The 13,190-nt window shown below is 37.2% G+C and overlaps 1 protein-coding gene across 1 annotated transcript; it reads right to left on the bottom strand.

Moving 5' to 3' along the window:
• Positions 1 to 3,067: 3,067 nt before the first annotated feature.
• Positions 3,068 to 13,009, bottom strand: LOC139934701 (ubiquitin-conjugating enzyme E2 variant 1-like). Its single transcript, XM_071929066.1, has 4 exons — positions 12,856 to 13,009; positions 11,703 to 11,866; positions 9,873 to 9,995; positions 3,068 to 9,361 (listed from the first exon to the last, which is right to left on the bottom strand). The coding sequence occupies exons 1-4, from the start codon at positions 12,857 to 12,859 to the stop codon at positions 9,221 to 9,223; spliced, it is 432 nt and encodes a 143-aa protein (XP_071785167.1). The 5' UTR covers positions 12,860 to 13,009; the 3' UTR covers positions 3,068 to 9,220.
• Between the last annotated feature and the right edge of the window lie 181 nt (positions 13,010 to 13,190).

Here is a 13,190-nt window from a genome sequence, read left to right as displayed (position 1 = left end):
ATATATACAAAAACAGGCAAACTCATAATGGTGCGTATTTTGATTCAAGGGAAGATACATATTTACATTATATTTGCACACATTTATTTCATTGCTGCCCTACATGTACAATTACACATTTTACAAAGTTTAATAATTATATTCAAATTAGGAGTAGTTTACAGTATTACTTAGTATCTTAGAATCTGAAAGTTTACAATGATTAGATAGTTATATATTAGGAAGCTTTTAAAGTAGGACAACAATTAGGTTAGGGTGAAGCAGAGGCTTTTGTGCCTTAACCTATGGACAGACAAACAACATAAAATACTATACAGAAGAAAGAAAACACAAGACAGAATAGACAAACAGAATACACGACAGAGGCTAATATATGATGTAAGTTAACAATATACTTCAAACCTACGAATAAGCATCAAGAAGTTTTTTTTTAAATTTTCTTGTGAATGCAGGAAGAGTGATTAAAGGTTTAATTGAGTAACTCAAATTATTCCAAAACATAATGCCACGTCAATAATGTCAATCAAAACTTAGCACTTCAGCTTTTGATAGTATTATGCATTTTGTTAATCATTTCACTTCAAAATAATGGTGGTGGTTCATGAAAAATATATCAGTTTTTAATTCCAACAGAATTTGAACGTGAGATAATTGTTATTGTCATGCGTCATCATGCGTTGAAGTATTAATTTAGCAATACTCTTTTAGAGAAGACAACAATACAATAACCAGGAGCTACTGTTGTCAGTTTTCCTACTCAGACTATTATGTATACCTTTATTTTCTTATACTCAGATTTGTATAATTGTTATACTCGGATTTCAATAACGGTCTTTATTTAAAGGCAGTGGACACTATTGGTAATTATTCGCATAAAATCCTACTTGGTGACAAGTAATGGGGAGCTGTTGGTAGTATACAACATTGTGAGAAACGGCTCCCTCTGAAGTAACGTAGTTTTCGAGAAAGAAGTAATTTTCCCCGAATTTGATTTCGAGACCTCAGATTTAGAACTTGAGGTCTCGAAATCAAGCGTCTGAAAGCACACAACTTCGTGTGACAAAGGTGTTTTTTTTTACATTCATATCTCGCAACTTCGATGAACACTTGAGCTCAAATTTTCACAGGTTTGTTATTTTGTGCATTATGTTAAGATACACCAAGTGAGACGACTGGCCTTTGACAATTACCAATAGTGTCCAATGCCTTTAAAATATAATTATGTTTTTGAGGCCGGAACCGGGGGGGGGGGGGCAGGAACTGTTTATGTAACAGAGTAGGCCTGTCTTGAATGATGTTTCAATTGATATTGTAGTTTGTGTGTAATTCATACATTTTGTTTGTTGTTGCCAATATTGGAATAAAATGTCTAAAAAATTAATTTGATGTAAGGAAGGCACAATGTCAAGGCTCATTTTTCTGACGCACACAGTTTCCAAAAGATAGAATAGTTCAAAAGTGGTGATTTTCCTTTTATTCCACGTTGGTACATTTTATTCGAAATTCAGGAATAACTTCCTAGACAAATTCCTGCACAAAAATGTATATGTTGACAGAATTCGCACTGTATCAAATAATTAATGACATTTACACCATTGCCTTGGAATTGGATCGGTCGAGGTAGAATGATCCACACAAACACCCCTCGAAATTACACGGTTTTCTTTGAACAAACACGGTCGGCCATTTTGTGGAGTCATTTTGTGGGGTCATTTTGATGTAGGCCTACTCCTTTTGGGGATTTTGTCATTATCGGTCGATATTAAATGACAAAATTTCGAAATCAAGGACAGCGCCCAAACTGGGTCTGGACGTGGCGTAAAAAAATCTTTCACGAGATCTTAATTTTCAGAGTGGAATACACTGGGTAGTCTTAGCTCAGCATCGAGTCAGTAAACTGAAGGGAAGGGTTTAAAACCATGGGGGAGGGGCTCAACAAGGGAGATTTTTATGGAGGGGCCCCCGCCCCCCCTAAAAAAACATAGACATAATAATACCTATAGACCGACAGCAGGGGGCGCTAGAGTGACATTTTTGATTTTCTCAAACCATGGGCAGAAGTTAACGTGCGACCGCTGCTTTTTAGTACACGTTTTCTTTTTATAAGAAAGACCTAAAGTGTAACTGCGCTATATATAACTCACGATATACTAAACGACAAAGACACAAACCGTTTAGAACAAGAGTATCACTGTACTTAGTGTGCATATAATGAGTGTGAAGACTAGTTATATAAGATCTAGCCATTGTACATACTCGGCACGAAAGGAAGAAAAATATACATACGAAGCTAAGTTTTGGCCATTTTGAAAAGTGTTTGGGGGGGGGGATAAGGGGGAAATAGTTTTAGATCGCGTAATTTGGCTAACGGCATAAAGGCCGACAAACTACACGAAACCTGTGGCTCTGAGGGGTATTTTAGAAAAGGGAAACAGTTTAAAAGACAATTTATAAAAAGAGGAGGGGGTGGGTTAGGTTATAAAAGGAATTTTGAAAAAAAGGGAAATAACTTGAAAACAGCTTATAAAAGGAGGTAAGGGAGGGTTGGGATGGGTTAGGTTATAGAAGGATATTTTAGAAAAGGGAAATAATTTAAAAGAAAACTTGGTATAACAGTTATTGACTTATTATTATATGTACAACTTGGTATACAGCGTATCTGTAACTTGGTATACAGCCTATCTGTGATCGGATATGGTACGTACATTTACCAATCAAGTTGTGTACAGCTCCCTGCCTGTGGAACTATATGGGAAAAGGCGGAAAACTTGGTATACTCTATGGTATAACAGTGATTGAGTTATGTACAACTTGGTATACAGCCTGACTATGATGGGATAGGGTATGTACATTTACCAATCAAGTTGTGTACAGCATCCCAGTGTCCACTGCCTTTCCCTTTGACCTCATCTAGCTTCAATCGTATTCTCAAAGTCACTTTTTGCCTTTCGATACAACCATTGAAGTGGCAGCAGAGGGACCAACAAAAACTTTCAAGTAATAACCAACAAGGAAACGGCAGAACAACAGACGCATTCATCAAACAAATTACCTTCCAGTCAAAAGGTTAAGAAATAATCATAATTTTTATTAAAACAAATTAACTAACAGTAATTCAAAACAACACTGCTCTATAGGTAAATTTCACTGTTAAAATGGGTTTGTACTCGCAAAGATTCTGCCGACTTGAATATTATTACAACAAAAGAATGTACACGAACACTCTGTGCCAAATTTTATGGCTCCGTTTATCTACCGTAAAGCAAAGAATCGGTGCTTACGGAAGCAGGGAATTCAGCACTTTCGTCATGCGTATATCAAAGGTTAGCTTGGAATTTTACTCCTTTACTATGCACAGAAAAACGGCGTTTGCACAGTAAAAGCGGAGATAGGTGATTGTATAAGCGCAGATTTTGGGGGTAAGCAGAGTCATGAAATCGGACCCTATTCCCAGCCTTGATCAACATTAACAAAAGTCATCATCATTTTGTTTGGCTTGGCCTTCTATTTTCTGATTTCAAAATACCCTGTGTACTGGGCCCAGTTTCATCGAGCAGCTAAGCACAATGTAATTATGCTTACCAGAATACGTTTACCAGGCAAAATACCATGCGACATTTATTATTTGTGGCTGGTATCCTGTTCGGTTTTGCTTAGCAGAAAACGTGTAAGCAATATTTCTTATTTAAACAGCTCCCTGAAATTGGGCACTGGCCTTGACTTCATTTACCGCCAGCCACTCAAGTTTTTGGGAATCAATTGTCTTTAAATTTGTGGGTTCAAAATTGATGATAAAATTGATATACACACATAAAAGTGTATAAAGAACACTGGAGGGATCGAGGGTCAATCACTATTACCCCATAGAGGAAGGACAGAGATCCTTCCTCTATGATTAAACAAGCAGCACCTTTGGTATTGTATTGTTGCGATTCTGTGGAGATATAGTTACATCAGGTTTACAACATTTTGCACAGTTTCAACTACATCTTGTTCATGTACATATACAAGCAATTACAATGTAATAAACAATATTCCTACACTGGACCCAATATCGTAGAGCTGCTAAGCAGAAAATATTGCTTAACAATTGTCTGCTAAGGAGAAATTATCAAGATACCAGTCACAAATTATCTATCTGACATGGTAGTTTTAGTTTGTAGCCATGTTCTTGGTAGCAAAGTTTTGTTGTACTTAGCTATTTATTGTGCTTAAAATTGGGCTCAATGTGATGGTAAGACCTTTGCCATAGAAACTAAGGCTGCAGTGTGGGCAGAGCTCACAGAATATGTATACTGACTGATTCAGGGCCCAATTTCATAGAGCTGCTTAAGCAATAAATATTGCTTAACAACTTTTTGCTAAGCAGAAATGAGCAGTATAACAATCACAAATGATTTCATAGAGCTGCTTAAGCAATAAATATTACTTAACAATATTCTGCTAAGCAGAAATGAGAAGTATGCCAATCACAAATGATACATGCGACAAGGCAGTTTGATACCCTTTTTCTGGTAAGCATAATTTTGTTGTGTTTAGCATATTAGTTGTTGTGTTTAAACAGCTGTATGAAATTGGGCCCTGGTCATGTTATGTTTACGCGACCATAAAATAATGCCAGATCAACGAATGGTGTCATAATTGCGCTTAAAGACCCTGGACACTATTGGTAATTGTCAAAGACCAGTCTTCTCACTTGCTGTATCTCAACATATGCATACATTTACAAACCTGTGAAAATGTGAGCTCAATCGGTCATCGAAGTTGCGAGATAATACTGAAAGAAAAAACACCCTTGTTACACAAAGTTGTGTGCTTTGAGACCTCAAGTTCGAAATCTGAGGTCCCGAAATCAAATTCGTGGAAAATTACTTGTTTCTCGAAAAATACTCCACTTCAGAGTGAGTCGTTTCTCACAATGTTTTATACTATTAACCTCTCCCCATAACTCGTACCAAGTGAGGTTTTATGCTGATAATTATTTTGAGTAAATACCAATAGTGTCCACTGCCTTTAAACTACTGGACAACAACCAAAATCCCTTTGGGTATTTACCCGCCTCTAGTGGGGTTGCATTTTCAAGTAATTAATATTTAATTAATTAATAATTAATGTGAGCACACACTGCAACACTGCAACAATGCAACCCAGTTGTCTGGTTAAATACTAAATGCAATAAAGACAACAAAAATATATTTAACTCTACACTACTGACAGTAAATAAATAAACAAATTAAAAAATGAAATGGCTTGAAATGTTCAGAAAATATCGGCTTTAAAATGGCTGTCCTTAATCAAGCTCCTTCTGTCCGACTAGATTTGTTTGAGAAGATAGTAATATTACAAGAAATTAATGAAGTTATTCATCTTTCGTTTAGAATTTTTTTAAACAAAATTGAAGAGTTCCCAAAATTTCTTTGGGAGTCAAAAGCAAAAATCTCCTTGACTTTGTTCAAAGGCCCAAAACCTCTGAAAAAACAAAACTGTTGTAAATAAACAATTTAGTTACAACTTTCCATAAAACAACATGTAGGTTTCAAATCGTTCTTGTTAAAATAAAATTGTTCATGTAATAGTTTAAATGTACTTTATAGTACAGTCAACATTATTAATGCTTTATATACTGGTTAAATGATTGATTTTACAGGGAACATGTACACCATTTTCTGTCCGAAAGCTTATGCAGTGAACAATTTCCCTTGTGTAGCAGAGCAAGTTGCTACACAACATTTATCAGGTGCTACTCAAAAACCAAGATTTGCTACTCAATTATTAGCATTCAGTGTGCACAAAAAAGCTCAGTCTAAATTAAATAGTTTGCTATGCAACAATGCAGGATGAAATCGTACCCTGTTATGCTAAGGGCATTGCTAATGACTTCCTAATACTTCAATGCACAGTGACATGGCGTAGCTGCAAATTCATACATGGCCAAACTTATTACAAACCTGATACCTGAGCCAAGTTTCATACAGAAAATTTAAGCGGCAAAAAAGAAGCTAAGCACAACAAAATTTTGCTTAGCAGAATATAATGTTATCAGCAAAATGCTAATGTCATCTGTGACTGGTATCCTGTCTATTTCTTTACTGAGACAATAATCATAAGCAATTTTTTTCTGCTTAAAAGAACCGGTATGACACTGGGACCGGAGTTAACTGTTCTGATACTTTGATGCTACCTTGGGCAAGAAAAACACTAAGTGATCATGCATAAAATCCCGAACAAACTAACTATCATTACACTGCATTTTTCTTGACAACTTTACCACCTTTAATGATAAAAATTTACCAGGTTTGCTTTTTTAAAATTAACGATTGGAATGGATGCTCTTCCAAAAACCAATACTGTATTGTATCTTTAAAAGTACATTTAATTAAAGGCAGTGGACACTATTGGTAATTGTCAAAGACTAGCCTTCACAATAACAAACCTGTGAAAATTTGAGCTCAATTGGTCGTCGAAGTTGCGAGATATGAATAAAAAAAAAAAAAAAAAAAAAAAAAAAAAAAACCTAGTCAAATTCTAAATCTGAGGTCTCGAAATCAAATTCAAGGAAAATTACTTCTTTCTCGAAAACTACGTCACTTCAGTAGAGGGAGCCATTTCTCACAATGTTTTATACTATCAACCACTCCCCATTACTCGTTACCAAGTAAGGTTTTATGCTAACAATTATTTTGAGTAATTACCAATAGTGTCCACTGCCTTGAAGGCAGAACAAAGAAGTCATATTAAAACATTATGATTTAAATTTTTACACTATGCGGGCATTTTAAATACTTCCATCAATGTAAAACTGAGGGGTCCACTCTGTCCTAGAATGCTGTTTACTTGACAACAATTCTAACTCGATGAATCAACTCAAGCGAGTCAAACATAACTGTTACAAGGTATTTATAAGCCGCTTTGAAAGGATGGATAACTTTGGATTGCTGGATATAATACAACATTGAAAGGTACTACTGTTTTACTGTCTATCAGTAATTTCATCTGCAGAGAACCTTCTCAGATAATATTACTATTTTATTGCTTGCCATGCAGGGGTCGATTTCACAAAGATTTAGGCTAGGTTAGGACTAGTCCTAGGAGATATTCAAAGCCCAAAGATGCTATGTCAGATTTTTGGCCGATTTGACCCCAAAAATTTGATTTAAAATTCAATAGGTATTTTGATGGGGGTCGAGAAAGTTACACCTTTCATTTGAGCCATTGCTCGAAAAAGTCTGCCAATTATTAGTAGTAGTGAAATAAAGTGCTCAAAATTAGTTTTTGTCGGGATCCCGACAATATATCACGTGACCAATTCTTATGTGTTTTATAAGAAACGTTTTAAATTTGTGTCATGGTACCTGACCATTAAAAGTAAAAGTTGGAGCGGGTGATAGGCCTACTCTTTGATATACCATTCACTCAAAAAAATCTATTTTTTAATGTTTGGGGCTAAGTTAAGACTAGTAACTACTAAAAGACTTTGGATGCATCTGAAAGCATACAAAGTAATGCAACCAGGGTGTTTTTCATTTCATTATTCTCTTGCAAATTTGACGACCAAAATTAAACCAAAATTTTCACAGGTTTGTTATTTGATTCATATGTTGGGATACACAAAGTAAGAATACTGCCGTCGATTTCACAAAACTCTTCCTAACTTAAGACTAATCTTAGGACTTAGGACGAGTCACAACCCTGCACTGTAGCATGCAGACCTTAAGATTAATCCTAAGTTTAAGTTTAGGAGGAGTTACCCGTCCTAACTCGAGATAAGACGAGTCCTAACTCTTTGTGAAATCGACCCCTGGTCTTTGACAATTACCAAAGGTGTTCAGTGCCTTTAAAAAGCCATGCAGGGGATCAAGCTTACAATAACTTGTATGTCAAGTTTGACTCCTAAAATGAATAGTGCGTGGCAGACAGTAGTCACATGTGACCTTAATGTAAGAGGTCAATAGAAGGTTAAAGGTCAATAGGCTAAAAGGTAAATTGTTCACACTTATGGGCATCACTTTAGCTTATGAGGGAAAAAATGCATTGAAAACCAGACGGAAAATGCATTTTTTGGGTTAGTTTTTAGTCCAATAGTATCTGTCACAGAAAAAGTACAGCAAAAAAGAGTCATCATGCTGCAACATTATAGCAATATATCACAAAGGATCTGACATGATGCGCTCTTCAAAAACCCTATCTATTCAATCTTTTGTTTTTGGTGGTGGTGGTGGTGGGAGGGGGGAGAGGAACTGGGGTTTGGAAAGATTGGGCCAAAACTTGACCAGTGAACTGAGAATGAAGTCTTTTTCTCACAGTAATAAACAAGCGCAATCACACCATCAAGATGATCAGACTTGGGGGCGGTAGGAATAGGACACTTTGGAACACTAGGTGGCAGCAGACTTACCAAGTAAATTTCCATAATTGTAGAAGTTCTGAGCATGCACAAAGCACAATGGATTTACCTTGTAATTCTGTCTGCTGCCACCTAGGGCCGTGATTGAACACTGCCTAGCACGTACATGTACAGTGACGTACTCACTCAAACGACTCATTTGGAAGTCAACCATCGGTACCATGGTATTTGAACACTCCCTTTGCCTTTTTGCTATAGTGTCACTGGTTCCCTTTTGCACTTTCCACATGTTAACATGGAACAGGCAATTAGGACCAGTGAAGAAACCCATGGTCCTAATGCTGGTTCCAAATGGTCGATCCCAGTAGTCAACCAAACCAATGGGCGATCAGCCTGGGTTCAAGTAAAAAAAGACAACCTTTATACCCCATCATACCGAACTCGTTCTCACTACGTTCTGAAAAATGTAGTCATGGTGCAAGAAGTTGTTATTCACACTATCACTCGACTAATGCGACCCCACGTTCGCTCCTTTGCGCCCCGCACATTACTATCATTTTTTAGAACGTAGTGAGAACAATGTTGGTGTGATGGGGGTAGTAGTTAACCATGGTGTGCAATCAACCTTGCCAAAAGCGTCCCAAAAGTCCCGCATTGAATGAGTAGAGGAGGGTGAGGGCAGGGGGAGAGTGTGGAACGAGCAAATGACGAATGGATGTCAATAAGACATACACTGGTGAGAAGACCCTGATCGAGGCAGAACCTTGGTACCATTGCAGTGTTTGTCGTTTTGTAAGATTGGAGGGGAAGAGGGGTTGGGAGTGGAGAGTGGTTGGGGGGGGGGGGAGAAGAGTGGAGGGGAAAAATAACTCTCACTTAATAATAAGCCCCTTCAGGAGGCTGGGCAAGCTTGATGTTGTGCTTGTTGGTCATGCTTTCGCGTATCTCTGAGAGTACCGTCCGAATCTTGTATTCCCGATTCCATTTGTTAAGCGTGTTGAATATTCTCTTGTCGATCTGGAGATTTAAAACAAAATAAAAAAATATAAAATATAATCTAGTGTAGTGTAAAACATCGACAGACCCAGACTTTTTTCCAGTCTGGATTCTGTTTATTTGAAAATGAAAACCAAAGTGACGGGGAGCATTTAACAAATCCGTCAGCGGATTAAACTAGTCAAGTTATCAAGTTCAAACCATCTTTTAAAAAAGAAAACAAATTAACACGATTTTACCGCAAAAGTATCCCCCTAATATGAAATCAAAGTGTCTGTAAACTTGACAAAAACGTTTGTACAATTGATTTGGTTTCATGGAAGTGGAAGTAAGACCTGGGCCCAATTTCACAGACCTGCTTAAGCTTAACAACTATCTGCTAAGCAGAAATGAGCAGGATACTAATCACAAATGGTACATGTGACATGGTAGATTGACTGGTAACTTTATACTGGTTAGCATTTTTGTTGTGCTTAGCATCTTTGTTGTGCTTAAGCAGCTGAAATTGGGCCCCGTTTGCTAAATATCTCACCACGCCATTCTCACTCACGCCGTTGAGTTTGATTTTGTTGTAAAATCGTAGGACGGGAGGTTGGTCTGGATATTTGGGTCCACACTCAATCTTCAGGTTATAAATACGATTGTCGAAAGCAGTCTGAAACAAGGAAGTATTGATAAAAAAGTTTTAGAAAAGCAGGCATGTATGCTACGTTTTAGAAAGGGCAAGGGCACCAAGGCATTTTCTCCTTGGTAAAGGGCACCCTATGAGGAAATTGTAAATTTCTATTGGAGCATTTCAAGGGCACCAAGGCAATGACCAGGGGCCATGGAGGCAATCACCTTCGTTGTTTGCCTCTGTGAAGTATCTGTCCTGGGAAAACACAAAATGTCAAATCATGTGCTTGGGACAGTATCGTTGTTATTGTCAGCAAGGAAGTCCAAGTCTGTGATTCTTTCTTACTGGGAGAAAAAGTTTCCATTGCATAAACAAAATTTCCTCCATCAATCCCAAACAACATCCAATATCTTAATGTAGAACTAAAACGTTCTTTTCTTTTTCTGTGCATCCTGTTATTTATCCTAATTTTAGGTGAACATAAATCAATAAACAAATTGATTCATGCAAAGGCAGATCTAACTTAAAGACAATGGACACTATCAGTAATTGTTAAAGACTAGTCTTCTCACTTGGTGTATCTCAACATATGCATAAAATAACAAACCTGTGAAAATTTGAGCTTAAAGGAACACGTTGCCTTGGATCGGTCGAGTTGGTCTTTGAAAAGCGTTTGTAACTTTTTTTTATAAAATGCATATGAGTAGAAAGATGTTGTAAAAGTAGAATACAATGATCCATACAAACATGCCTCGAAATTGCACGATTTTCCTTTTACCTCGTCGACTAACACGGTCGGCCATTTATGGGAGTCAAATTTTTGACTCCCATAAATGGCCGACTGTGTTAGTTCGCGCAGTAAAAGGAAAACCACGCACTTTCGAGGCACACTTGTGTGGATAATTGTATTCTACTTTTAAAACATCTTTCCAACCATATGCATTTTATAAAAAACGATTACAAACGCTCAGTTATAGACCAACTCGTCCGATCCAAGGCAACGTGTTCCTTTAATTGGTCGTCGAAGTTGCCAGATAATAATTAAAGAAAAAACACCCTTGTCACTCGAATTTGTGTGCTTTCAGATGCTTGATATCGAGACCTCAAATTCTAAAGCTGAGGTCTAAAAATCAAATTCATGGAAAATAACTTCTTTCTCAAAAACTACGTCACTTCAGAGGGAGCCGTTTCTCACAATGGTTTATATTATCAACCTCTCCCCATTACTCATCACCAAGTAGGGTTTTTTATGCTAATAATTATTTTGAGTAATTACCAATAGTGTCCACTGTCTTTAAAGACACTGGACACTATTGATTTCCTTACAATAATAGTAAGCATAAAGCACCTGATTTTTAAACAAGAAATAGAAAGCTGTTGATAGTAGAACAAATTGTGAGAAACGACTCCCTCTGAAGTAGTACAGTAACATACACTGTACATATAGTTTTAGAGAAGAGGTAATTTTTTCTCAAAAAATAAAAGACTGCAGGCCTGAAGCCTTTTTTAGACATCTGAAACCACACACATTTGCGCAACAAAGGTGCTTGTTTGTTCTTTCATTATTATCTTGCAACTTTGATGACCCTGAAGTGCAAAATGTCACAGATTTGATACTTATGCATACGTTGGGATACACCAAGTGAGAATACTGGTCTTTAAATTTTACCATGATTTTCAAAGGTGTCCATTGCCTTAATGGATTGGTTCAGTCCATGTTCAAGCGTTTTTAACATCTGCACTTACTCCACTAGGTCCTAAGATCATGCCATTCCAAAACCTTAGTGACATGTCATCTTCATCCTCGAGACCCCAGCTTATCGTTCCATCACCTGTGCCTTTCTGGGCTGCTTCTAACTCCGCAAGAAGTACAAAGTTGCGAGGTACGACGACAACTTTATTGGGAGTTGCTAAAAACGGGAAAAATCAACACAAGGGCTTCAATTTCAGATGATGAATAACTTGTTAGTGAAGTGAATAACTTTTTTAAGTGTCTTGTGAACATTATCATTTGCACGTCAAGTTCTTCTCAAACTGTCAGTTGCTCGACGGGTGATGGTCAAGTTCTCTGAGCTATGTATTAATTTTTGTATGGATTGTTTATGGACATTAAACTTCCTGCGATTGTGATACAAATTTTAATGAAATAAATTTGCAACGAACAGTTTGCAACAGTTGAACTGTGTACATGTACAACTCCTGCAAAACATTTGCTGCAAAAACAGCCATACATGTATTGTCAAAATTTGCTTTGCATTTGCAAAAAGTATGAACGGGGCTTTCGAAGACTGTTTTCAAAACGATTATAACTATTTCTTGTTGACACATTAATTTATGTACAACTGGTTGTACAACTACAACAAATAAGATGTACGGTGAAAACTGAGTGAAGAAATGACACCACCAGCAGAGACTCAGACTGATCATGGACTGATTCAAGATTGAATGATGGCAAGGATGTATGGGGATCACTTTATCTATGTAAGCCTATCAACTGACCCACTAAACATGCTATCTCTAATAAACCGACATGTAGAGTGTACAAACAAACACCCTGTTACTGACCTGACCTGACAAACAAACAAACATGACAAACAATTAAATAAAAACAAACTGAAAAACCCACTCATAATTGGGGCCAACAGAGTTAGTTGTAAGCCACGGACCTAAACCACTGAGCCACCCCGACTGCTGCCCCTCTGAGGTAAATGATTTGAAATAATTATGAATGATGTTGAAGAATATCACCATTGATTGGTAAAGCATCATGATCATACCCGAGAAGAAACAAACCCCACACACACACTCATCGGACATCGAACCTCCACCCACGACCACAGCATGTCCAGACTGCCGGCAGACAGACTCATTCAATTTATGTTAACATTATCTCACTTACTCATTTCGTATCTTCAAACTGGACAAGAATAACACCCCAATGTTCCTCAACCTTTCAATGAAAAGTAGTATATTATTTTCCTCAAAATACAGAGTCTCTAAATAAATTGAATTCCACGAACACACGACACACGATACCGAGAGGTGAGGTCAGTCCGTCAGTCTGTTCGCATGTGTAAGATATCACCAACAGAGGGCTTACCGGGCCAAACGCTTGAGGGCGTTTGACCAATTAAATCTGGGCCTTTTTTTCAGACAGGTTGCATGGGTATCCTGGTGTCATGGGTTTCCGATAGATTAACGGGATATAATTGTTCGCAATAAAAAAACTAAAGT

Source organism: Asterias amurensis, chromosome 3 (genome assembly GCF_032118995.1).
Source record: "Asterias amurensis chromosome 3, ASM3211899v1".
NCBI lineage: Eukaryota > Metazoa > Echinodermata > Asteroidea > Forcipulatida > Asteriidae > Asterias > Asterias amurensis.
This window is presented reverse-complemented; position numbering and strand designations above follow the sequence as displayed.

What these genes read in the sequence shown, in the direction of transcription:
- LOC139934701 (XM_071929066.1), bottom strand. An exon ending in TGATCTTAGGACCTAGTGGA is followed by an intron (nt 9,996 to 11,702) that starts GTAAGTGCAGAT and finishes TCCTTGTTTCAG; the next exon opens with ACTGCTTTCGACAATCGTAT. An exon ending in GCGTGAGTGAGAATGGCGTG is followed by an intron (nt 9,362 to 9,872) that starts GTGAGATATTTA and finishes TTAAATCTCCAG; the next exon opens with ATCGACAAGAGAATATTCAA.